This window comes from Aspergillus wentii, assembly GCF_001890725.1.
Source record: "Aspergillus wentii DTO 134E9 unplaced genomic scaffold ASPWEscaffold_10, whole genome shotgun sequence".
NCBI lineage: Eukaryota > Fungi > Ascomycota > Eurotiomycetes > Eurotiales > Aspergillaceae > Aspergillus > Aspergillus wentii.
The window spans coordinates 286,542-310,483 of record NW_024467841.1 but is presented as its reverse complement, the minus strand read 5'-3'; the positions used below and the strand labels follow the sequence as shown (position 1 = coordinate 310,483).

At 48.1% G+C, this 23,942-nt stretch overlaps 11 protein-coding genes and 1 non-coding gene across 12 annotated transcripts; 4 read left to right on the top strand and 8 right to left on the bottom strand.

Annotated features, from left to right (window-relative positions):
- Positions 1-37: 37 nt before the first annotated feature.
- ASPWEDRAFT_46537 (uncharacterized protein) lies at positions 38-531 on the top strand (the record flags this gene model as incomplete). The annotated part of the gene is made up of 1 exon (XM_040836782.1): positions 38-531. A coding segment is annotated over exon 1 (299 nt), but the record flags the coding sequence as incomplete, so codon positions are not given.
- Positions 532-1,084: 553 nt separating this feature from the next.
- ASPWEDRAFT_46534 (RTA1 domain-containing protein) lies at positions 1,085-2,498 on the top strand. Its single transcript, XM_040836781.1, has 3 exons — positions 1,085-1,509; positions 1,569-1,661; positions 1,715-2,498. The coding sequence occupies exons 1-3, from the start codon at positions 1,308-1,310 to the stop codon at positions 2,314-2,316; spliced, it is 897 nt and encodes a 298-aa protein (XP_040683453.1). The 5' UTR covers positions 1,085-1,307; the 3' UTR covers positions 2,317-2,498.
- Positions 2,485-2,588, top strand: ASPWEDRAFT_t221. The gene has a single exon. It is a non-coding gene; the product is annotated as a tRNA-Phe (tRNA).
- Positions 2,589-2,747: 159 nt separating this feature from the next.
- Positions 2,748-6,407, bottom strand: ASPWEDRAFT_177517 (uncharacterized protein; the record flags this gene model as incomplete). The annotated part of the gene is made up of 3 exons (XM_040831665.1): positions 2,748-5,723; positions 5,771-6,006; positions 6,062-6,407. 3 exons carry the CDS (start codon positions 6,405-6,407, stop codon positions 2,748-2,750), a joined length of 3,558 nt encoding a protein of 1,185 aa, XP_040683452.1.
- A 1,508-nt stretch (positions 6,408-7,915) lies between these two features.
- On the top strand, positions 7,916-8,756 carry ASPWEDRAFT_46531 (Mpv17/PMP22 family protein). The gene is made up of 5 exons (XM_040836780.1): positions 7,916-8,001; positions 8,049-8,103; positions 8,153-8,255; positions 8,317-8,622; positions 8,676-8,756. The coding sequence occupies exons 1-5, from the start codon at positions 7,991-7,993 to the stop codon at positions 8,708-8,710; spliced, it is 510 nt and encodes a 169-aa protein (XP_040683451.1). The 5' UTR covers positions 7,916-7,990; the 3' UTR covers positions 8,711-8,756.
- A 433-nt stretch (positions 8,757-9,189) lies between these two features.
- ASPWEDRAFT_46529 (uncharacterized protein) lies at positions 9,190-10,888 on the bottom strand. Its single transcript, XM_040836779.1, has 2 exons — positions 9,935-10,888; positions 9,190-9,887 (listed from the first exon to the last, which is right to left on the bottom strand). Exons 1-2 carry the CDS (start codon positions 10,773-10,775, stop codon positions 9,418-9,420), a joined length of 1,311 nt encoding a protein of 436 aa, XP_040683450.1. The 5' UTR covers positions 10,776-10,888; the 3' UTR covers positions 9,190-9,417.
- A 1,526-nt stretch (positions 10,889-12,414) lies between these two features.
- On the bottom strand, positions 12,415-14,069 carry ASPWEDRAFT_296908 (uncharacterized protein). The gene is made up of 4 exons (XM_040833314.1): positions 13,433-14,069; positions 13,231-13,386; positions 12,517-13,178; positions 12,415-12,465 (listed from the first exon to the last, which is right to left on the bottom strand). The coding sequence occupies exons 1-3, from the start codon at positions 13,983-13,985 to the stop codon at positions 12,748-12,750; spliced, it is 1,140 nt and encodes a 379-aa protein (XP_040683449.1). The 5' UTR covers positions 13,986-14,069; the 3' UTR covers positions 12,415-12,465; positions 12,517-12,747.
- A 1,239-nt stretch (positions 14,070-15,308) lies between these two features.
- On the bottom strand, positions 15,309-16,286 carry ASPWEDRAFT_55346 (class II aldolase/adducin family protein; the record flags this gene model as incomplete). The annotated part of the gene is made up of 3 exons (XM_040838199.1): positions 15,309-15,665; positions 15,723-16,030; positions 16,088-16,286. The coding sequence occupies 3 exons, from the start codon at positions 16,284-16,286 to the stop codon at positions 15,309-15,311; spliced, it is 864 nt and encodes a 287-aa protein (XP_040683448.1).
- Positions 16,287-16,471: 185 nt separating this feature from the next.
- ASPWEDRAFT_177511 (GFA family protein) lies at positions 16,472-16,952 on the bottom strand (the record flags this gene model as incomplete). Its single annotated transcript, XM_040831664.1, has 2 exons — positions 16,472-16,825; positions 16,875-16,952. The coding sequence occupies 2 exons, from the start codon at positions 16,950-16,952 to the stop codon at positions 16,472-16,474; spliced, it is 432 nt and encodes a 143-aa protein (XP_040683447.1).
- Positions 16,953-17,501: 549 nt separating this feature from the next.
- On the bottom strand, positions 17,502-19,582 carry ASPWEDRAFT_177510 (putative proteinase; the record flags this gene model as incomplete). The annotated part of the gene is made up of 6 exons (XM_040831663.1): positions 17,502-17,711; positions 17,762-17,822; positions 17,867-17,942; positions 17,987-19,228; positions 19,273-19,462; positions 19,508-19,582. The coding sequence occupies 6 exons, from the start codon at positions 19,580-19,582 to the stop codon at positions 17,502-17,504; spliced, it is 1,854 nt and encodes a 617-aa protein (XP_040683446.1).
- A 458-nt stretch (positions 19,583-20,040) lies between these two features.
- Positions 20,041-21,577, bottom strand: ASPWEDRAFT_121712 (uncharacterized protein; the record flags this gene model as incomplete). The annotated part of the gene is made up of 3 exons (XM_040829104.1): positions 20,041-20,889; positions 20,935-21,183; positions 21,230-21,577. The coding sequence occupies 3 exons, from the start codon at positions 21,575-21,577 to the stop codon at positions 20,041-20,043; spliced, it is 1,446 nt and encodes a 481-aa protein (XP_040683445.1).
- An 817-nt stretch (positions 21,578-22,394) lies between these two features.
- On the bottom strand, positions 22,395-23,042 carry ASPWEDRAFT_177508 (uncharacterized protein; the record flags this gene model as incomplete). Its single annotated transcript, XM_040831662.1, has 2 exons — positions 22,395-22,640; positions 22,731-23,042. 2 exons carry the CDS (start codon positions 23,040-23,042, stop codon positions 22,395-22,397), a joined length of 558 nt encoding a protein of 185 aa, XP_040683444.1.
- Between the last annotated feature and the right edge of the window lie 900 nt (positions 23,043-23,942).

Genomic DNA, 23,942 nt, shown 5'->3' with positions numbered 1-23,942 from the left:
ATGAACAGGCTGGTTCATTCAGGATGCCAGAAGCGCGGAAGATCTTCCTTGCAGGAACATGCAAGAAGGAGGTGCAGGCTCCTATCTCATCCCAGCAACGTAGCAAGAAAAAGATGGTATGTCCATATGCAGCTCATACGAGCGGGATATTCGAAATTCTAACATGCGAAAGAGAGAAAGGGGGCTAGTAATTATTGGATACGCATGCCATGGTGTTGACTATGGTAATTAGTTCAGGATCACGTCTACAGGAGGGTAGGTCTCCTATCCTAGCATTGTTGTTATGGCTTCAGGCTGATGCTCCAGTAGTCCATTCCAACAATATTGCAGGGAGCTTCATTCAAAAAATCCAGACGATTCAATGTGGGAAACACTTGAAGACCTTATTCGGCACTATAGATGTTCACATCGCCGAGTTCGTATGCAGCTGGCCAAAGCTGGGACAATTATATCATGGACAGGCACCAACCCATAGTAAATTACTAGCATCAACAACTCGAATCGATAATTGAATAAAATCATATATATCGCTCTAAGCTTAATTCCATTATAACTTATTTTAGCTCAAGAGTATGATCACTGTTAGATCTGTACTAGTGTCGCACATACGATATGGAAGGTTCAGATCGGCCAAAATCTCCGAAGAGCTGTCAGAAGTACGGAGAATATAGTGAGTCTTGCATATTGAGCGAAACGTTACACTAACCATTGACGAACTTTGGTGTCACTACTCGCAATTTCTATCGCGGATCTACCGTCTGGATATATATCTCTACTCACAAGAGCCAAGCACTTGGCAATGTCCGTACGGATAGATATACTTTCCCACACAACATGCCGATTGCAATTCCATAAATAAATAACTCTCGATTATCGCATTTCATTGCTTTTTTTCTCTTGGCCTTTCGACCGATTACCACATTGGGTATTAGTTTGCGACTCGGTCTTCGGTATTCGCTGAGTCACCGCAATTTGGCCCCATCTCGGCGCTCGGTCATCGGTGCTGGCCCTGCTCCAGCCCGACCAAAAACAATTAAAGGACCAGGTATTTTCTCTGCCTGGAATAAGACGGACTTGCTCAGCCCTGGTGTTAGACTTTTTTTTTCGGCTGTCAGATTCATCGTCATTGGCGTGTTGATTTCATAATGTGTAGCCTGATGGAGCCCGAACGGGTTTGGTTTCCCCTGGTGCCTATACATACATATATCCAACGTCTCCCTGGACTGATTTAAACGCTTCTTGACGTGTCACTTCATTTTTATTGCGATAACGATAACGATAACAATACTCCGATACGATCTTCCAAGATGGAGGGAATATCCACAGAGGATCTCAAAAGCTCCTGCTATGCCCTAATCCCGGGCCTCGAAACGTCATACGGGTATAAGCCGTCGCTGGCTGCGGGAATCGTTTTCTGTGTGCTGTTTGGACTGTCAATGCTCTTGCATACGGTACAGTTCACCTGGTCTCGGAAATGGTGGTATTCGGTGTTTGCAGTCGGGTGTTTGAGTATGTTTCCATCAGCGTACTGGCTACGGTTTGAATATCTGCTAACTGCTATGGTATAGCTGAGGTCCTGGGCTGGGCAGCACGAACATGGTCTTCAGAATGTCCGTATAATGGAACTGCCTTTCTGATGCAGATATCCACCTTGATTATCGGTTCGTCAAGTCCGCCCTAACACTATAAAAACACCATCTAACACCATCACCAGCACCCACCTTCTTCACAGCCGGCATCTACGTCGTCCTAGGCCAACTCATCCGCATCCTCGGCCGCGAAAGTTCCATCCTCCCTCCCAACATGTACCTCTGGATCTTCTGCACCTGCGACGTCATCTCGCTCGTCGTGCAGGCCATCGGCGGCGGCATGGCATCCTCAGCATCCAACGACGTAAACGGCAACACAGCGCCCGGCACAAACACGATGGTGGCGGGAATCGTTTTCCAACTCGCCTCGATAACAGTATTTGTCTTTTGCGGGCTCGACTTCCTCAACCGCTGTCGCAGACCGCATCTGCAGAGCCGATTCACGTCCAAAATGCGCATGTTGGTCGCTGCGACTGCGTTCTCGGTCGTGTGTATCTACGTCCGCAGCATTTATCGGACGATTGAGCTGCTGCAGGGCTGGAAAGGGTATTTGATTACCCATGAGTGGTTTTTTATTGGGTTGGATGGGATTACCATGGTGTTGGCGGTTGTTACGTATAACTTCTTCCATCCGTGGTGGTTTCTTCCTGAGGAAGGGAAGTCGTCTAAGGAGGAGGGAGCGTATCCTTTGACTGATGATGGGGATTATTCTGCTCGTAGGGTTTAATTTGTGGGGGATGGTGCTTTTGCTACTTATTTGCTATAGACGGTTGCTATATCTCAGTCTGATTTCTATATTATAGAACTTGCTTACTTGCTTGATATTAGGCTATATATTGCTATGCTAATTGGATAAGATTCATAAAACATTATTCAGTGCCCAATAAACAAGACTGGGGCAATGGCGCAGCTGGGAGCGCGTTAGACTGAAGCGTCAACTTCAGTAACAGGATTACTCCGTTTATCTAAAGGTCGCTGGTTCAAACCCGGCTTGCCCCATTCTTTTTTGCTTTCTTTCTTTTTTGCTCAGCACCAAACCAAACGTATTACATTAGACTTCAAAATTATTTAAAATAAACAGTTCCACTACCCAGAAAAGACGTACATGAATGGCCCGTCAACACTCAATTGAATTCTTCGTGGGAAGCTGATATCCCATCACTCATTCTCATGACCTTGCTTTCTGCGCAGCCTTGTATACAGACCCTCGACAGAAGCCTGGTTGATATCACCGGAAGGTGTAGCATCCAGCGCTTCTTTGACAGCAGCAACAGCCCGGTCAAGATCGTGCTTTTCCTTCGTCAGAGCTTGATGAAGAAAGTGAAAGTATGCGGCTTTTTGGAGGAAGCTAAGCCTGATGCTGAAGTTGACGGATAGAGTCAGGCATCTTTCCATGACCTCAAGTGCCCAATTGGTGTCGTCAACATTGTCGGTCATGTAGCACTTCGACATGAGCACGTTTGAAAGGTCATCGAGAACTTGATACTCCCGTGGATGACCTTCTGGTAACGCGTCAATGGCCTCTTCAGCAAGCCTAGTAGCCTCATCAAGATCTTCCATTTCTTCTGTGATGTCGTATCGCTCACTCAAATAGCATGCTAACCGGCACAGATATAGAGGTCGGTCAGGGTCTTGGGCCGGTGTGCATTCGACAGCTTTCACAGAGTCATCGATGGCTTGGTTGATATCCTCCATTCGCTTGTCGTCTCTGAATTGATAGTTGAATGCACATGCGCGTGTATGCAGAGTGCGAGGCCGGTCAGGGTGGCCCGGTGGTGTGATGGCGACTGCTTCCTCCGCAACCTGGATAGCTTGCTCAAGAATGAGAGGATCACGAACTTTTGTTGCCTTGCGCCTTAATCCCATACTCAAAATGGCGAGCCTTTTTGCAAATTTTGGATGATCGTCGGGTGTTTGCTCTCTGACTTGTTCGGCCAAAGTGACTCCATACTCGAGGTCAGCAGTCCCACCGTGCATGTTTTCGATTCTGGTAATGAGGCTTTGGCCCAATGCACTGAGGATATCAATGCGATCGGGATATTCCGATGGCAGAAATCCGACGAATGCCTTTGCTTCGATATGAGAAGCCAAGGTGGAACAGCAGAATATCGACACGGCGAGATCCACCGGCATCTCAGGATATTCGACGACCATATCAGTGAGTGTTTTTGTCTGCTCTTGACTTTCCTCTGGCCCATGACTGTTGATCAGATGGATGATCCACTTGGAGAATGCATAATCTCCAAATGCAAACGTTGTCGTACACCACTGGTGATAGACGGCCATCGTATATGAAGGAGCATCTATACACTCTTGAACACTCATGAACTTCCCTTCTTTTATAAAAGAAAGCGACAAGTACTTAATGCAGCTTTTCGCAATAGTCTGTTCACAAGATTTGATGGAAAAATCACCCAACCAACCCACTTGATCATCAAATTCACTGGACAGGAGGTAATCCTTGACCGTCTGGTGGATGAAGTAGATTCGGTCATTGTAGATGTCAAAGCAGAACCCACACGCTTCAAAGATCCATTTCTTAAAACTCTCCGGAGACTGTAGCTTCATCTGATCTTCCGTTTGACAAGAGGAGTAATCCTTCAAGTGGAGGATCAATGCAATGTTCATTTCCCTCAATGTCAATGGCCTCGCCGCCGCCAGGACGATCTTGAGCATCGTCCTCACCTTGAAGTGATTATTCTTGCGAACGTCTCGCAAAAATGCCCCATAGGTACTTGGAAGATCGTCTGGCAATGTTTGAAAAATGTCCAGCCAGTCTTCGGAGCTGACTTGCCGGCCTTGTCTCTCGAGGTAGTCGAAGAGCAATTGCACAAAAAGATATGTACGATCACGGCCTGCCTCCAACCGATCAAGAAGCTCCTGCTGTGTGTCTTCATCAATATCCTTATCTTTGGAGAGTTTCTCAATATGGAAGTTGGTCACGTCGGCAATATCTCTGCTCAGAGATTCACGGCAGCCGGGGTCATCGTCCCAGTTCATGATGGAGGCTTCCTCAAACTCCTGGAGTATATCGGGCAGAGGACGTGTAGTAAGCAGGAACCTCACTCGCGAGGTTGGAAAAGAAGAATGGTAGTTTCTCAATGCCTTGATCAGTGGTTTTACTTGATCATGATCACATTCATCAAGTGCATCCAGAACAACGACCACACTACCATGACTGGTGTCCTGGACTGCAGCATTAAAGAGAGACCAGAATTTCCTCGAGTCAAGCTGTATGTCATGCGTGTCTAACCGATCGGCCCTGTCGCTCACTGCATCAAGTGTGGAACATTGCTTGAGAAGCTCATATATGATCTTGCACAGAGCGGTTCTCGGGTTGGTATGTCCAGTGCGGTCCATGAAGAAGAAAGAACAGATGCTGGTGGGCTTGTATTTCGGCAACTCCTCCAGCAAGTGCTTTGCGAGAACGGACTTGCCAGTTCCAGGATGCGCAGTCAACACCAATATACCTCTTTCCGCGTCCGACCATTGCTTGAACTTGGAATGGTGAAGAACGCCCTGACCGGTCCCGTCATGCGGACTAGAAATCTGACTGATATGACTTGCGTAGATGTCGAGATCGAGATGCGAGGGATCGGGCTTGAACTTATCGACGATCTCTTTTCTTCTCTGGGAGATGGCTGCCTTCGCATTCTGTTCCATAAGTTTGCTTTGGTTATTATTGGAGTCACGGATCTCCTTCAGGATGTCGGTCTGCTCCTGCGAGGAAAGGCTGAGAATGTCTCTGATCTCTTGAATCCTGTCCCCCATGGCGTCGAATTTGTGTTGGAATTTCACCTTGTGGTAAGTTGAGATATAACCGTTGAGCTGCTGTTCAGCATCCTTGATATCCTGGATCATCTTCGCCCAGTCATCCCATTTCACGATATTCCTCGCAATGGTAGTCTTGGAGTGATGGGCTCGAACACTTCGTAGCTGGTATTCAATTAGGAGCTTATATAGCTTCACGATTTCCTTTCGGATTGTTGATTTGAGTTCGTGGAATTTCTCAGGGCTGTTCCAAGCATCCGCATCGAGAAGATCGATTAGTTGAGTATACCACGGCAATATGGATATCACATAGTTGAGTCCAGCTTGATTGGCATCAGTCTGCTCGACATTATTGACAATGACCTGTATAATGTCAGTGCAGATTCTATCGTCGATTCGTGCGGACTCACTGGGACGACAATCAGACAAGTCGCCGCCCAGGCTATCGATGCAGGTGGACACGCTGAGACTGCCGAATCGACAATAGCTTTGGTCTTCTGGATAGAGGATGAAACAATTGAGATGATCTCCCGGCCAGTCGATGACTTGTTGGTTTCTTCCAGGCCTTTTTCAACTAATGCGTCAACAAGCGCTTGACGGTCTTTTTTATCCAGGCGCGCAAGGTCGCTGGCTATATTGCCTTTTTCTGTTCAAAATCAGCATCCATATATAATCAGAGAAAGCAATAGTACGTTGCTCACCGTTACCATCACTGTCATCACTATTCAAGGCGCGCTGACTATCTGAACGCAGATCACGCAGTTGCGACCGAAGAATCTTCTCATATTCATCAACCAATTCCTTCTTCGAGGCATCATTTCTCAGTTCGTCGTATGCGTCATCCCAGATCTCCTTTGCAACAAGTGTCAAATCCTCGTGGGTGTCTTCTTTCTCTGCAAGCTGCGGCTTCTCCTCGACTGATGCGGGGGCTGACTGCAGACCTGCAGAGGATGACTCGGAGTGTTTTTGGCGATCATTCACAGCAGAGGTAGGAACTTTCCTCTTTCCCTTCCTTTTTAGAAACTGAAAGCAGTTGCAGAGAGCCATCTTTGGCACTTGTGGGTTTGCCTGAAAGTCCGAGATGGACAGAGGGGAGAGCAGGTGCTGTCAGCTGACAGTTCGGCCTTAGGCTGTGATGGATTGCAGCCATCACAAACATGCCGTTTTCTGTCCAATCAGATGTGAAGCTACTTTGTATAATCCCTGCTAAATGTTGGTGGATTTGGTGATTTGATTGGTGGCTGATTACTCCGCTATCAAAGATTGATAAGAATAAGGTAGCTCTTCAAGTATGGTTTATTGATAGGCCTTGACCGCTAAACTAAATAACTGATCAAAGCTACTCTGTGCCTTCTGCAATTCATTCTGATACACTGGAACTGCATCAATGACCAATGCACCCAGGGACTATATTGTCAATAAGTCAATATTATGGCTAAGGTACTAGTAACCACTCACCTGAATAGCCTTTTCGGATGCCTTGAGAGAATCCGCAATCTCGTTTCTCCAAGGCCACTCGAGATCTTGTTTCTCTATTAACCGCTCGAATATTTCTTCGTAGTTTATAACAACCTAGCTCATTAGTATACATACACACGCTGAGAGAGCTGGTATACCCTATCAAAAGCTTCAAAAATGGCCCTCTGTTCTTGATCCGAGTATTGCTTCTACTGTCAGCTAGATACCAAGATTTATAGCAGTATACTTACAGAGAACTGCATCTGCCCTGTATTCTTGTGAACAGTGTTTGCAGTATCGTGGATAGAGGATATCAACGGCAGGGCATTTCGAATGGTCGAATCATCCAAAGTAGCTATGAGTAGATTCTTATGGTCGACAGTTAGGTCTTTGGATAATCTCCCGAGTATTTCGCAAACACTTCCTACTGTCAGAATCATTTTGATGAACTGGAATGATTGTCTTCTGGTATAGCTAGTAGAGTAGGAGTGTCTGCAATTTATAATATGTCCGTAGTCTTATTACAATAGAATTTAACTTTCACGTCATGATAAGTCCCTTGCTGACCTTTCATCATCCACTGATCAGTATACGTATTGATCGGCTGAGACATTAACAATCATAATACCAAAGTACATATCTGCGCAAGCTCTAACTTTATACTCGCGGCCCAGAGGTGGGAATGTCATGATAGACTTTGTGCAGAACGCCTCTCAAGTAATCATGCTGTCAACTGTACAACATTTGTGATCTTCAGACGAAAAAGATACTCTGTACAACATGTCATATGCATGCCTTTTGCTGTGACAGTTTGTACGACCACAATAACTTTAAAATCGCGGTCAGTTGGCGCATAAAGATGCACAGTTGCCTTCAGGCGGGATATTACCGTATATAGTAATCGTCCCGATATATCTTTTTTGTTCTTCTTCAGGCAGTATATGTTGCTCTTCTAAGAATAATAAGTAGGCATCATCTATTTGTCTTCAGATACAATAAATTAGACACGGAATATAAAAACTGCAGACATAACATCAAATGACATCATCATTATGAGCGGACCAACCTACCCAAACAGGAAATCTGCCGCCATCAAGAAAACAAAATCTGATCAGGGGTTTTGACTTCTTTCTTCCATTTACAGTTATCACTTTCACTCTGACATCTTCAAAATGCTCAATTTGTACGACTGCAATCCCTAGATGAACCAGCCGTGCTAACATGCCGCAGCTACCGAACCCAATTGGCCCGTCGGCCCTTGCTGACGCAGTGTATCACCACTGCTGTATGTCGCAATGCAGCCTTGATTACTGAGTACTGCTAATACAATATAGAGTCTGTTCATCGCAGGCGATGGTCTAGCCCAGCACGTCTTTGAAAAAAATGAAGAACCCCATGATTTTGCACGCACAGCGCGAATGGGCGTTTACGGTGGCGGTAACCATCCATCCATCCCATCCCTTCATGTAAATAATACATCCATACTAACCACAAAAAGCAATCTTCGCCCCAATCGCCTCAACCTGGTTCAAGTTCCTCTCGACAAACATCAACCTCTCCACGTCGCTTCGGACCGGCGTTGCGCGCATGGCCACCGACCAGATCTTCTTCGCGCCAATCGGTATCTCCATCTTCTTTGCCTCGACATCAGCGATGGAGGGTAAGGATCCCGTGGAGAAGGTGAAGACGAGTCTGTTGCCGACGTACAAGATGAATTGTATGTTGTGGCCGTTTGCGCAGTTGATGAATTTCACCGTCGTGCCGATGCAGCATCGCTTGTTGTTTGTTAATGTGGTTAATTTGGGTACGTCTTCTATCTTGGGGTGCGGATTTGGTGCTGACATTGATGACCTTTAGGATGGAGTGGTGTTTTGAGTTCGATGAGTGCGTGAGATAGATGGATAGATAGATATAGATTCTTCAATAGATTGTTATCCAAGAAACCTGGTCCATGTAAACCGAATACGAGCTGACTCACCATATCTGTTACATATATCCTCTTACGGAGGAATGGTCGGTACGATATACATAATATCGTGTTTAGAGTATACTAATGCCGTAGAGTTGTTGCCAGGGTACTACATCCCGTCTTTCATACAACTGCCGGATCACGACATACTGAACTCAAGGTGAATCGGAAAACGGATCCCCGGAGATAATTCGGTCTTTCAGTTCGGATCAATACGTGGCGATTGATGGACAGCCAGAATTACAGGTTTGTTTATGGATTCACATACAGAATGGAACTAATAAAGATAGGTTTATCTTCACCGTCCACTGCATGAATTGTCTACATTCTTCAAAGCCGGTCTGGTAATGGATGCCCTGGAAGAGCCTACGTTTGATAAAAGTGCTACTCGGGAAAGATAGATGCAGTTGAAAACTTTCGAGAGATGCCACATGGCATTTCGGATGCGAAAGACAGATTTGTTCAATTAGGCAGTATGATAGTCATTCTCATCATTAGATGCAGCCAGATATAGCAACGCAATATGAGCAGCCAGCTGCAGTATGCCGAAATAATAAACCCAAACTTTTAATAAACCATTCCAAAAATGCAATCAATCAGTCGCTAATGCAGATGAGATCAGGTAGATCATCATGCCATGAGATGCGCTCCGTTTCCAACACGCTCCGTGTCAAGCAGGGAATATCCCCAGTCCCATCCGTCAAAGTAGCCAATTGTTCGTTCGAGGTCGTTCTGCGCAGTCCAGGGTTGGATTCCGTCGACGGAGACGCGTGGTCTGGTAGCGAAGACGACGGATTCGAGGGTGCCATCGTGGTGCCAGTGTTGTTTCCAGCTGGGGTTGGGCTGTTCCATGGCTGGGAGAGTAGGGAGGAGTCGGCCGATGTCGGGGCTGTCGTACTTGTCTGCTGGGTAGAGGAGGGGTGGGGGGTCTCGGATGACTTCGACGAGATCCATGAATGAGGACTTGGATGCGATGGCGTTGCAGGCGAGCATGTTCCGGCGATCTTGGTATCGGGGTTGGCTGCGGACTTTTTGGAGGAAGCAGGGACCGAGAGAGACGAGGTGGTTGCAGTATTCGTTGTAGCCGTGGACATCGTCAACTATGGTTGTTAGTGTAATTCTTTCCTGGGCAGTGGAAGTAACATACCGATATCATCCTCTTCAGGATTGGGATACAACGAGACCATCTCCACCGGCAAAGACCTCGGTCTGAGCGCCTTCCACCGAGCATCCGATCTAGGAAACTCCCGTGCCACCTCGGCAAACATATCACGATACTGATCACGAATAAACACCCAGACGGACCCAAATTCCTCCACCTCCCACGGCGGCATGGTCCCGAAGAACAGATTCCAAATCTCATTCGTTGTGAAGTTCTTGTACCATGTCGACGACTTGCGCGAGCACGGGCTACCAGGTTCCGACTGCGCCTCTGCCTCCGTCTCTGCATACTCCCTTGCGCCAACGATGTTGTAATACGTCTGGATACGACACAACGCTCTCAGAATCCGTGCTCGTTCTGTTTCAGACAGTTGCAGGGGCAGTTGCTGCTTCCAGGTCTCCTGGTCCACCCAGGGCGGGCAGGGCGCGTGTGACTGGTACGCTTGGAGAAGGGCGTCAAGCTTCTTGTACAAGTGTAACAGCTGGATACTTTCGTGGATGTTGGACGGTGCGCCAGCGCAGGTGTCCTTGCGTGATTGTGAGAGTTCGCCATGACGACGGCGGCGGTCGAGGAGGGCGATGATTTTCTCTTTGTTGCTTGCCACATTGGCGTAGAGGCCTTCTGAGCGGATGGCGGCGACGGGCTCGGCCAGGTCGACGAGGCCGTAGAGCCGTTTTGCGAGATCGAGGAGGAGGTCTCGTTTGGCAAGGAGATAGGTGTCGTAGTAGGATGGAGAGGCGCAGACCAGATTACGAAGAGCATGGACGTCTGGGAGGGATTTGAGGATGAGGATGCGAAGCTCTGTAGGGAGATCTTCAAACGCCATGATGAAGGGAGATCAGGGGTAGAAAGTCAAAAAAATCATAGAATGGAGTCCATATCCGAGAGAATGAAAGGCGGGGATTATTGTAGTATTATAAGGAAGAAAGGATGACTCCAATATGATAGACTGGATTGAGGCCATACAGAGCATGTATGGTGCAACCAACCAGCATCGCCCGTTTGGCCGGCCCGGCGTAGGGCGGTGAAGCATGACAGCATGCGGAGGCAAGGCGTTGCGCATCCTCGCGCGCTGATTGGCCCAACCGGCCGACTCGCCCTGGCGCAACCCCCAGAAAAAGGAAAATCCTGGGGTTTCTGTTGGGTAAGCGTTAGGTAACAGAGTGGGTCCGGCGCGGTCTAGAGTCTCCGGCCCCGGATTGCTGGTCCATCACGCGATGGGAATGCGCGGTTTTTCTGGTTCTGGTAGGGTAACAGTTTGCTCGCAGTGGCTGCCATTTGGCGAAAATTTCTCATTCTTGTTGAGTTGCTGCACGGATGATGTAAGCCATTCAGTGATCCAAGGGGCGGATGATGTCATTCCGGATAGCCGAGATCCGCAGGTACCCGTTTTCTTTCTCTATCACCTGATGACTCCTATTTATAGGGTAGACTGTAGACTGTTACTCTCGAGTGTAGAGGTAGACAGGATCAGTGATTGACAATCTCTACCCCAGGTTTGATCACCCGAGGCATACAAGGCTAGCCTTAATCCAACTCCATCTACTTACCAGCTCAGCCGGTCTGAGAGCATATAGCTGAAACAGGAAATGCCGCGTTTCATACAGCTCAACAGGCATGGACGCATGCAGACCATGTTACTCCCCAATGGTCCCATTGGCATTCTTGTCTAGCCTGTTTACGTGGATCGCGTGAGGAACTGGAAGCTCCTGTGTAGCTTGAAATAATCCCTGTCTTCCCCGCACAAAACAATCTACGAGGTTCGTTGGTCGATCACATGAGTCAGTGATCTGTCAACGAGATGCGGAGATCATATCAGTAGTTGGAGAATCTCAGACTGTGTTTTCATTTTTGAGAAAAAAATAGTTCAAGGTGCTAGTAAAGTCAGTATGCTAGGCATTACGTATGGTAAAGGCATTCGAGATACTATTGGAGGATACCCTTGTCTACAGGGTCATTCGTTTATATTCGATATTTCTGCCTCTACTGTTAAATATGATGCGCTTCGGCATATTGAACAAAATATATTTTTACATGTTGTCAGGTCTTATGCAACAGTTTCTCTAGGAATCCAGACATGGATATATAAAAGTGCTGTTATGTTACTTTGCCACCTGGTAGAGGTATATTTCATGCAATCCTTATCAATGCTACTCGAACTACCCGGATCCTTTCTTATCTAGCAGTACCATACGGACAGTTTGTTACATGGCCAATTTCAATCTCAACCATGCCCAGTATAGCCTCATTCTGTCATACCTTTTTATCTGAGGGAAAGTCAAGCTTTCTCCCCCGTTTCAGGCGCTGTTCGATGTTGCATTTGCTGGCCGTGTTGGCAGCCATGGTGTGACTGTCTGCTAATCACAGAGTACACGAGTCAGTTATCTTGGTGGCAGTGTATAGCTATAATCCCGTCTGCCTAATATTCACTTACACCATAATAATAAGGCCAAAGTGACGGTGACCATCCCTGACCGCATCCCCAACCGGTGGAGCATTTATGCAATAATAAGTGGGTAGGTTTGCTTTTTCTGTCGCAGAGTTTTCAAGACTGATCGACCAATTATGATGTGATCTGCGCGGAATATTCTCCCATATTGCTGTAATGTGACAGGCTGGCAGTATATCTTGTTATTTTTCTTTTTCATCTTGTGTCTATTAGCCAATATGCCATAGCCTCCATCTACTTGGTTTAGTGTCTATCCATTGCATTAAACTACTGATGAACTATGGCAATGCTTTAAATATATTTCACCATCGCCATCTAATTCTAACGCCCCTGACAGTCAAATCAAAAATCAACCACACAACGCCTGCACATAATCCACCACACTCCACGGCACCTCATAGCTCAGTACAGACCCCCGCACCGCCACATCCCGACTCATCCACGGAAAGACATTATAGATCAACACCACCCCAACCACGACATCCACCATGTGCAACACAGCCTGATTCAGCGGACTCGACTTGGACCCGCCCAGCGCATCCTTCACCCACACAGTCAGCAGCCCCTGCGCGACGACCCCAACCGGCTGCGCGATGAAAAACATCACCATCCACGCTGTGGAACGCACGTCAAGGGAACCAGAGTATGAAGCGGCCGCGTGAACGAAGCTGGAGAGGAGGAAGCAGAAGAGCAGGACTGGGGGGCCTGGCGAGACGACGGATTGGGCGACTGTGAGGAAGCCGTTTTTGAAGAGGTCGTGCCAGAGTTTGCCCCAGAGGTCTGTTCTACGATTAGTTTTGGAGAGGTTCATCGGAGAGTGGAAGATAAGTACCCTTGAGTCGCATTCGTTTGAGGTCTGTTACTTTGCCGAAGAGGGTGGGATATCGCCAGGGTTCATCGGATAGGAGGCCCACGCCTAGGAGGGCGATGGATGCGTGCAGTCCGTCGATGAAGCCAAAGATGAACAATGCCGTTCCGATGATTTCGGCTGGGATGGTCAGTAGTGTTCACTCAGCAGAGGCAGGTATCCATACCAACAGTGAAGAATGGATCCGATATAAACCTCCAGTCCACGAGTATATGGTGGGAGAGATCTATCGCAGTGTACGCGATCATCAGCCTCGCAACCTGCTTGAGGATGCATTTCGACCGAGAGTGGAGATGGTCTGCAGCGTCACTTGCGCTCTCGTTCAGCACTGCATATCCGCCTTTTGGAGTGGCGTGTTCCCATCCAATTCCGCGAAAGTTGGTGGTTAGGTCTAAAGTCCAGAGAAGTCTGGTATAGCCGAGTGGTGGTAGAGACTCCCAGTGGTAGCCATCTTTGTTCGGACTCTTTCGAAGGCGCTTTATTTCCCTGATGCGATAGAGAAAGAGAATGTTGGCAGCCCAGACGATGTACCAAGAGGAGAAGAAGCCGTTCATATAGTTGAGCAGGGCATTTCCGAATGGAGGATTGAAGATGGACGCGGTGGCGCTGGCTGAGATGGCAATGTATACAGCCAAACGAGGCAGAATGGACCAGTAAACAATCTCGGCAAATAACGTCGAGCACAACAGCACCGCCGGAGGGACGAACGGCAGCAGCATGATGGGAGATGATAGCGCAACAATTTAGGTCGCTATTGCAGCTCACCTTCCAGTCGGCCTTTTTAAATTGGCCTGTTCAGCTACTCCTTTTGACGGTGTGGATGGATGGATCATACTACACACCCCTATTTGCGCTAAAGGAGGAAATTAATTAGAAATACTGGTGCTTTAATGGAAGGCTCCTCGCATATGACCTGTCACATCACTGAAGATAGGAGATGCATATTGAGTGGCTGTGTGGCTGTTCAAATCACACAAACTTATCTGATCTTCTATATTGTTGTTGGCTTTGTTAAACATGAAGATAGTACAGACAATAGGCAACATGACCGCCTGGTGTATGGAATATAGTATGTCTACAACTATCGTAATCATAGCGAGCATTCATCACCATCTACAACAAGAAAGAACACGACAAAAGCTGTCGCTATCGGTCTCTGCTTGACAAATACTAGCATAAGCGGTTCTAGTCGCAGATTCCCCATTATCTGTATATCTTTTGCGACCAGATCAACACCAAAAACGGCCGGAGTGCCGCAAAAAAAATGTCCGATTGATGCAGTCATCTCGTTATTGGCAATATGACCAAGTTCCTGTTCGATAGTAACTATAGCTTGCTTGAGTCCGAGGAGCACCGATATGTGCTCAGGGATATCGAGGATGCGAGTATCAGTAGTGCGGTCCGGGTTTATGTCCGTTCTTGACATTGAGCAAATTTGATAAGAGACTTTTTCCAGAGTCTGTTGATCGAGCGCGGGGTTATAGCGGTGTACGACGCGTGCTGTGGATATTAGATGCAGGGGGATCTATGGGAATGGTTGTGATATTTGTCATGCTAGAGATGCACCGTTAGGGACGAGTCTGAATAAGGAATCAATTCAGCCAGAAGCGGGAATTCTGGTGTTGGCCGATGAGACACCACTGAATAACAATGTAGATAATACTAGTATATCGACATTGCAGCAGACTAACTGTCCTATCTAAGCGAAACCCCTCATGCATACCGCAGACTCGCATGAGATAATTTGATCATCTACCTAGATTCATACGAATACAGACATACTCATGCATCCCAGAGGGATGGATAGTCGAGGCTAGTCATGGTGGATCTAAAAGCGATTATGTCGCTACTGCGAAAGTGGTTTTCCGATTTGGGAATATGGCTTTTGGCCAAGGGGACTTGGGTGCTGGATGCCCTCTTGGTGATGAAGGGACGAATGAGATGGAGATTCAGATTGTTGATCAGATTATGGCTGCTGTTGAGGTTCCGTTTGTTAAGATAGGTGTGTAGTTCGTTAGTCATCCGTTATAGAAGTAATCACATCACTTCAAATACGCCCCCTTAGTCTCCTCGTGAATAACATCAAACAAAGGCTTTGCACTGAACCATCCAGCCAACGGCGTCCCAACTGTCTTGTATGTAAACGCCGCATCCTCATCGTCGACTTTAATCGTCGTTCCTCCTCGTCCAGCAGCCGCTGCATCCGCCATCAACTGCGCATGGCAGCACTTTTCCAAACTAACAAACCAGAAGACCGTCTCTTCAACCGTCTGACCAACGGTCAGTAGCCCATGGTTCTGCAACAGAGCAGCCTTCTTATTCCCCAACGCAGCAGCGATATTCTTCCCCTCCTCCTCGGCCAGAACAACCCCGTTGAATTGTTTGTATACAACATGGTCCTGCATATATTAGCCATCACCCACACATTATTATTTGCCAAGCAACAGGGGAAGTACATTATGGAAAGCACACGCATCCTGCGAGATAATATCCAACGGCCGCCCAAGCGAGCAATACGCCCGTCCGTTGAGACTATGACTATGCGCCGCACACATCACATCCGGCCGTGCATGGTGGATAGCAGAGTGGATCATGAATGCCGCGGCGTTGAGCAGTCTCGTTGGGCCCCCGTCGATGATCTTCCCTTCGTGGTTGACGAGGATCAAATCAGAGGCTTTCATGAGTGAGAATGCCACACCGAAGGGGTTGACCCAGAAGGTGGTCGGATCAACGGGGTCGCGGAGGGTGATGTGCCCGGCGACGCCTGATATCTATATTAGTATCTGTGTGCTATGTTTTGAGGTATTTATGTGGATGATACCCTCATCATAACCGTTCTTGCCAAAAATACGAAAGGCAGCAGCCAGTCTCCCCTTCAGATATTCTCTTTCTGCGAGTTTATCTTCAAATACTGGGGGTTTGGGGAAGGTCATTTTCACTTTGGCCTTTTCAGCCCCGGTTTCTTGGGTTGAGGTTTTGGGGCCCATGTTGATAGATTCGGTGGCTGCTGGGGGAGACATTTTGCTGAGTATACTGGATAGATGGATGAAGAGAAGAGAAGAAAGTCGGTGATGAAGTCCAGCAAGATAAAAAGATAACAGCCGACAAACCGAGGTCCCCCGCATTTCCACATCGGGGTAGACCCTGCAGATCATCTGCATAAAGACACGCTGAAGAATAACAATCATCATATTGGACAACTGCTCTAAATCTCCCCATCCACTCTAGTCACATGGTCACACCCAACATCATGCACCCATCTATCCTTCCGATGATGATAAATCTCATGTCCCACCCCCCCAATCCGCAACTTGTGGTCCGCGTCCAACGTGCCCGCCTTGACCAGGATCTTGCCTACCAAGTGCCCCGGCTCAGACGTGAGAGGCGAGCCGCAGTCGCCGCAGAATTGGCGCTTGATTTTGCGCCCGTGGTCGGTGTCGCCGTAGTAGACCTTGGGGGTGCCCTGTGTGAAGGAGTGTTTGTCTTTCGGGACGCAGAAGTTGGCGGAGAAGGCGGAGCCCGTGTAGTGTTTGCAGGTTGTGCAGTGGCAGAGGGTGAGCTGTTTAGGATTAGATGGGTTAGATGAGGTTGTAGATGGTAGATGGTACCTTTGGGGGCTCTATGTCGGCGGGAAGATCGACTTTGTATTTAATGTTGGAGCACATGCACGAGCCGGTCCACGTCATTTTGATAGTCCGTATACAGTAGATAGGTACTAGAGTCTAGAGAGAAGCTTGGATGGATTGAGTACCCTTGGGACAACCAGCCCTTTATACACTCTATATCGCATTCTTTTCAGAGTCCTCTGGAACAAAAAGGTTACACCCTCGCGTGTGATGGCCCCGTGGTATCAGTTGGTTTCCGGCCATGAAGCCATTCGGACTTTCCGATGTGATTCAATCCAGCTTGACCGTAGTTTGAGATACAGGAACACGTCATTCAAAATACAAATATCAAATTGATTGGATAGATAATCCAGATAGTTCAAGATGTGTATGGCCGGATTAGGAAGGTATAGACTGGATCATCACGTGTCCCTTGCTTTGAAGGCATTATTACATTGGAAAAATGTGGGAATAGCATCAGATGTACGAGAGATTGGCTATTGAAGCTGCGAGGGATGTGCGGTCTGCAGGTGGACTGCCAACTATTGATTCTAGTGACTGGCGCCCTTGCTTAAGACACTCAAGATACCAATACTCAATTGAATAAATTATGATATTTGTATTAAAAGTCTACAATAAACCTTTCCCCCGTATTTGATTCATCTCGTCAATCAAAGCAGCATATACCTTTTCATCATGAACATCCTGCGTTTTAATCGACCCCAACAAAGGCTTCATATCCGAGTCGCAGATTGTGTCGTAGAGTGGCAATTCGCCTGTTTGAAAGTACTTTCGGATCGCTGCTGCAATGCATAGAGAGGGTGCTGCAATGGTGGTGTGCTACAAACGCTCAGTCATCATTATCGTGGTGCAGGAATAGAAACACTTACGCCTTCAGATTCCTGCTGGAGGACGGCGGATCCCGGAAAGTGCCGAGACATTGTATGGGCGCTGGTGTTATTAGCCATGTTCGATGAAGATGGATGACGACGTACCTGTTCAATGGCGTCACAGGGTCTAATGTGTTGCTGACGAATAGCAGTGGGTGCGATGTGTTGGCTGTATACGGTCCTATACATTATTAGTAGAGTTATAGATGCTTGGAATACACTTACCGTCTACTCTCCACTTCCCTGGGGCCTTCCACCCCGTGCATGCCATCAGTAATTGCGCCCAGTAGTCTCCAAGCATGGTGCTGTCTTTTCTCAAATCATTCCACATCTCAACAAACCCTCCCTCGTCCATCACGCCCAGAAAGTCTGCATCTGAACACATAATCGCAGACATGGCGTACAACTCATTCTGGCCCGGTGGCATGCATTCTCTCGAAAAAGGACCGGCTTGCTGACACTCCAGCGATGGATAATAGGGCGTCCGGGAAGCCTGCTTCCAGTCCGCCATTGACGATCCGTTTCCTAGAGCTAGTTGGCCGAGATGCTGTGCCAGTAGTGGGAACCCAGCCATGGGCTGATACATGGCGACGCGGACGAGGTTCTTCAGATCGGTTGGTGTGATTACTTCTGGGCCGCGAGTCGCAGAGGCTGGAACTGCGATTGTCGTGTTGGAGATGCTTTCTTTCAGAGTTTGGTATACTTCTTTGATAGCAGCGACTCCGCCCTCGCGATACATCGCACATAGCTCCGGCCCGACTTGATCGCAGTATAGAAAGAATCGCTCGAAAATGGCGTCTGCGTCTACGACGGAGCTGGGGCCTATGCCGTGGTAATACCGTTCAACATTCACCACTCCATCCAGCAGCATTCGGTCAATGCGATCGGGGAACATGGTTGCAAAGGTTGTTCCAAGAAGTGTTCCATACGAGCGACCCCAGAAGAGGAGCTTTTCCTGGCCCTGGTTCCATCGTGTTCTGCTCGCGATGGTCTGCTCTGCATCGTAGCCGTTTTTCTTGTCGTGTCGTTTCTGTTCGATCTTCCCTTGCTTTCCCCGCCACTCAGCCTGTCGCTCGATGATTTCGATCATGTCTCGTGCTAATGGGGGCGTGTTCATATGGTGTCCCAGAGCTTCATCTTCGCCATCCGAGGCAGTCGCAAGAGCCCTCGAGCATCCCTCTGCCAATGCCTGGTTACGCTGCCAATTCCGCATGAGAGAACCCTCACCAGCACCCAGCAGCCCATCTGCTTCTGTCTGCATTTCCCAGTTGAATTGCGAAAAGAGATCGGGAAAACAACTGAACCCAGGCGTGGTGTTATTCACACCTCTCGGATCGAACCCGATGATATCGAAGTACTTGGCTGTCTCATCCAGCTCAATATCAGGATTTGCGTCCGCATCGACGATGGTCTGCAGATTGCGACCGGACCGGAGGACCTGGAAGACTCCCGAACCACCGGGACCACCTGGTTTGTTAGAGATGAAGATAAAATAAGCATAGGAGAAATACCAGGGTTGATCAAAACTGCTCCTCCATATCGGGGATCCGTCGCGGGCACTTTGGCTGGAAGACGCGTCAATGCGAGGGCCATTCGACGGCCTCGTCCATCCGATCGCTGATAGTCCATCGGGACATCGAGACGGGCACACTGGAAGCCATCGAAGCAGTCATGGTAGTGTATCGAGGTGGATGGCGTTATCTACGCTGTCAGTATGGCATTAATGTATATGCGCATATAACATACATGATTCCAGTCAAATGGTTCGATTATCTGCAAAGTCGAGATGGTCGGAACAGGCAGTTTCCACCATGTCAACATGCCGATCGCAGCGACCAGAAGAAGCGGATATCTTCCATGATGCCGGATGCGGTGATGACGATAATTCGGAGAATAGCCTGGTCCTGATTTCTCCTCCATTATCTGTCTGAAATATTCAGTCAAGGCATGCCACTGGTGGTCTGTACTGTATGCGGATGAAAAATATTCACATCGTGGGGAGATCCGAAATAAATCGAGAGAACCCGCAATTGATCGACATGCAAGAGTCCCTTGGGCTTCAGCTGCTGCAGAAGGAAATGGTCATGATAATTATCGACGCTGCGATTCGACGAGCGAGTCGAGATAGCTTCATGGATGGGTCTGAATGGAACTGCAACATGGACTAATCTCAGCCACAGTCAGCCGAGTCGATCGGGCTGATAAGATGAGCGGTTCGAGCGGGATTTCCCTTCTGGCATTGATTGTCGCTTTATTGATTTATTATTGTCTGTGCATTATTAAATGATGCTTTTCAGCTCGTTTTTTCCAGCCATTGAGACCATCCAGGATTCTCCCTGGGCCAGCTCGGAGATTCTTCTCCGGCCAGCCCGCCATATTCCCAATCCGGTGGCATTTCCATCAGTCAAATGATACGATCCGACAATATGTTTCTTGGACAGCTGTGCATTTCCATCCATCACTTCAAAGCGAGGCTGCCGTATGACTGGCTGGATAATATACGCGTTCAATTCAGTAAGAAGTATCCTCCACTGCTCATCGCTCAGATCCTCCCCAAACAGAATCCCCTCACCGCGGCCTTCTCGGAATGGTTTGATGATATGCTTGTTTTTTACCGTATCCGATTCTTGGCTTTTCCGGATCAGATTATTCAGTCCCAACGATCCAGGAATGACGGTAGGAACGATGCCTTGTCGGAGTATCTCTGCCTGTGCTTTGTCGAGGACGCCACGATCCAACAAACTATCCAGTTCTTCAAGCACAATCCCTAGCATCCTTTTATCGTCGACTAGAAAAACACTGCGTATATCACTAACACAACACAGTGCTAAATGACGAAGAATGCCACGCGGAAGAGACCGAAGCTCGTGCTGGAAGAGCAGCATTCCCACTTGGTGGATAGGTTCGGCGTGATTGTTACGGTCGGATTTGCTGTAGAGTGCAAATCCTGTCGGTGAATCTATATCCGGGATGAGATACAGATCTGACGACTTGATGACTCGTGGCTGAATGCCCCCTTGCCGTTCAAAATATGCCAGCAGCAGATCTAAAAAGTCACACTGATAATCATCCGCCACGAAATGGATTGGTAGATTCAGATCGAACAGGCCAATCTGGCTGTTTATCATCTGGACGAGTCAGTGCTGAAGTGAACATTCATATCAATCGCCTACCTCCTCCATCGTGGATGTGGTTGATAGACACCCTGCTTCGGTGGCCATCTCGGTACACGCAGCATATCCATACGCTACGATCATCTGCGTGTTGACTGAGAACCTAGAATTGATTTCGCAAATGCGGATGTTTTCAAATTCAGCATCTGCATTGTCTGTAGTTGATTCGAGGAGAAAGTCTGCCCTCCAGTGTCCTTGACACTCCCTGAAGGGTCTTATATTCCCTTTCTCAGATTGAGCATGAACCCACTGGACATGTCAGACCACGACCAAAAGGCAGATACAGATGACATACGCGTAGAATCTCCTCTTCTTCACCTTCAACCGGCATTCGGGATGGAAATGCTGCCTTCTCATCCGTCCACCATCTTTCAACAACGTCTGTTAACGCAATTGACAGCGCTTCATGCAACCTTTTCATCCTCTCAACCAGCGATTGTGATACGAGAAGTGGATAAGGCGGAACGCGGTGGAATCCATTTGGATACTTCTTTGCTCCTTGGCTTATAGCCGCGAAGTGAGAGTTGAATTTTTCAAATTGCTGTCGCTGGATCTCGCTTGGCGTAGACTTTGGAGATACAGGTGACTTTGCACTTTTGGTTGAAGCCAGGCAGATCTGCTGGATTGTCTCTGGTTGTTTCATTCTGGCTAATTGCAGCTGGTAGATGTTTTGCAAGGCTATCTGATTGAGTTTGGTGAATTTATCATCGTATCCTCAGTCGAATGATGGATAGTTTCACCGCTAGTTGAGGTATTACGCGAAAACAAGTACGGAGTAATTCGTGCACTATATACTCCGTACCCACTAATTATGTACTTGGTTCTATTGTTCTATTGAAATTGGCGGGGCCTGTTCCTAACGGCATTGGGTTTTGGTGCGATCATGGTGTCCATGTCGCCAGTTGCTCCTCATACAATTGATGGAGTAGTAAGTCCCCATGGGAAATGTGATTGCTCTATTCTGAATTTAGCCCTGCCAGTCTTCGATATGATAAAGCTTCCATTGCTGATCTCACCTGCATTCTTTCCCTGACTGACATCGTCCGAGATGTTTGGCTCAGGGTCATTCAGATGTACTGTCAACAGAGCCTCTTCCGCAGCCATAGGGAACTATGTGTTCGGGATAAGCTGATACAGTTTGCTGGCGTAGATCTATTGCGCGTGTCAATCCCATGTTGAGTATTCTGTGTGACAGTACAATGTTCCTTGATATCTCAGACATAAGCAGATATAATTTGGATATAAAAGTTTCAAATCCAAATCGTAACTCAGCTGTCCTCTTAATGGTTGCCCCGGCGTTTCTTCTGCGGCTGTTTCTGGGACTTGTCGTGAAGGAACCGAGCGCGGCTCGCCGTGCCATTCTCTATGATACGCAGGTGTACAATGTGGCTATCATAATGCATGTTTTGCGGCGGGGGAATTGGGTCTACCTCTTCACGTATTTCAGGGAGGATGCCGCGCTACAGGGTCTGGATGCGCTCTTCGTCCGACACCAGCCTCGGAAGACGCGACTCTAATGAGCTCAAATAGTTGGCGAAGTCGGTGACAGATTGGTAGGTACGCTGTTTGGCATCAAAATACCGCTTCATAGCTGCGGCTGCAGATTGTGACCGATCAAGATTATCTCCCAGGAAACAGCAAAAGGCCCGCCATGATATCTCTCGTCCAGCTGAGTCGACCTCTGCTGTCCACTGTTGGGAAATGTCCTGTCACGTAGCGTAATGCTTCCTTGATTTTACGGTCCGCTCGGTCGGGCCCATAGTATTCGCGATCTTCTCTAAACCACGCCCTCATACGAATATTCCATTCATGATATTCTTCTCGAGACTGGCCGGTGTATACCGTCGGGACCGCATGACCAGAGGGACCCTCCTCACTCTGGCTTCTATCTTCCGGACAGAGCCCAGCCCATCTTCTGATTCCGAGTGTGACCTCTTGGGCCCTTGTAATGGTTCAGGTTCACTGGCCCTCGGGAGGGTGGAAAGAGATGGCGGAGCGATTCTCGGTGTCTCGACGGTCGGAGTTTGAATCAAGGTCGTATCCAAGCGATGTTGTGCTTCTGCTATAATTTTTTCTTCGCTTGCGATCGCGTCGCGCAGCTCGAGCATCGCGCGGCGCTTTGTAGGTTCCTCAGCTCCTGCTGCAGTGCCTGGATTCCAGGGTCGTTTGTGTCGTCATAGTGCACTTGGTCTATTGTGGACGAACCGGTGAATTTTGGGTCGTGACGATAGTGCGCCGTGGATGCGAACGGTCAACGGGCCCGGAGATTTGGCAGTCCTCGGTCCTGGATTGACGAGAAGGTGGGATTGAATCATGGAACTGAGAAATTCAACTTCGCGTCGCGATGTGGGTCACGTGGTGCGGTACAGGTCACATTGCGATTTGAATGTCTGCAAATCAACTGACAGCGCAGAATATTCGATGGCAGTCCATTAATATTCTGGTCTGTCAAATTCCTCTTTTCAGGAATTGATAGGTTGATCTATCGTGAGTGATGATCCCGGATCTTGCAAGCCAGCGAAGGCCTTCACCTGACGGATTCGGCAGCACAATAGTCGCAGTCGCACAGCATCACATTCATCCAGATCTATCAGAATCACGATCCATGGTCAAAGCGACTGCAAAATTATATCAAATTATTGACTCTTTGATGAAGATGAACCGCAATGGTGGTGCAACTAGCAAAGATCGACGCGGTAGTTTCTCGTGACGGTGGATCTCCACTGCCAATTCTACGCCGAACAGCTTCATCCCCGCACGACTATTGCTGATCAGCCCCGACTGCCACGCCCTTCACGTCTTGCCGGTGTTTAAACAACAGGGATTAGCCGTGTGATGGTGCCCAGTTGGTCTGCCTGCATGCAAATCACATCGACCGGGAAGAATAGATTGGAAATGGGCAGGAATGATTGGTAAGTGCTATCATTCAGCTGGCTGACAGCATGGCTTGATATGGAGGCTAACCATCCCGTCTGCTGGACATGAAGTTGATCAAGTCGAGATATGAA

What these genes read in the sequence shown, in the direction of transcription:
- ASPWEDRAFT_46534 (XM_040836781.1), top strand. Translation starts at nt 1,308, where the DNA reads ATGGAGGGAATATCCACAGAGGATCTCAAAAGCTCCTGCTATGCCCTA. An exon ending in GTTTGCAGTCGGGTGTTTGA is followed by an intron (nt 1,510 to 1,568) that starts GTATGTTTCCAT and finishes GCTATGGTATAG; the next exon opens with CTGAGGTCCTGGGCTGGGCA. An exon ending in GATATCCACCTTGATTATCG is followed by an intron (nt 1,662 to 1,714) that starts GTTCGTCAAGTC and finishes CACCATCACCAG; the next exon opens with CACCCACCTTCTTCACAGCC.
- ASPWEDRAFT_46531 (XM_040836780.1), top strand. An exon ending in AATGGGCGTTTACGGTGGCG is followed by an intron (nt 8,256 to 8,316) that starts GTAACCATCCAT and finishes AACCACAAAAAG; the next exon opens with CAATCTTCGCCCCAATCGCC. An exon ending in TGTTAATGTGGTTAATTTGG is followed by an intron (nt 8,623 to 8,675) that starts GTACGTCTTCTA and finishes GATGACCTTTAG; the next exon opens with GATGGAGTGGTGTTTTGAGT.
- ASPWEDRAFT_46529 (XM_040836779.1), bottom strand. Translation starts at nt 10,775, where the DNA reads ATGGCGTTTGAAGATCTCCCTACAGAGCTTCGCATCCTCATCCTCAAA. An exon ending in TCCTGAAGAGGATGATATCG is followed by an intron (nt 9,888 to 9,934) that starts GTATGTTACTTC and finishes TAACAACCATAG; the next exon opens with TTGACGATGTCCACGGCTAC.
- ASPWEDRAFT_296908 (XM_040833314.1), bottom strand. Translation starts at nt 13,985, where the DNA reads ATGCTGCTGCCGTTCGTCCCTCCGGCGGTGCTGTTGTGCTCGACGTTA. An exon ending in GGATCCATTCTTCACTGTTG is followed by an intron (nt 13,387 to 13,432) that starts GTATGGATACCT and finishes TGACCATCCCAG; the next exon opens with CCGAAATCATCGGAACGGCA. An exon ending in CAAACGAATGCGACTCAAGG is followed by an intron (nt 13,179 to 13,230) that starts GTACTTATCTTC and finishes ATCGTAGAACAG; the next exon opens with ACCTCTGGGGCAAACTCTGG.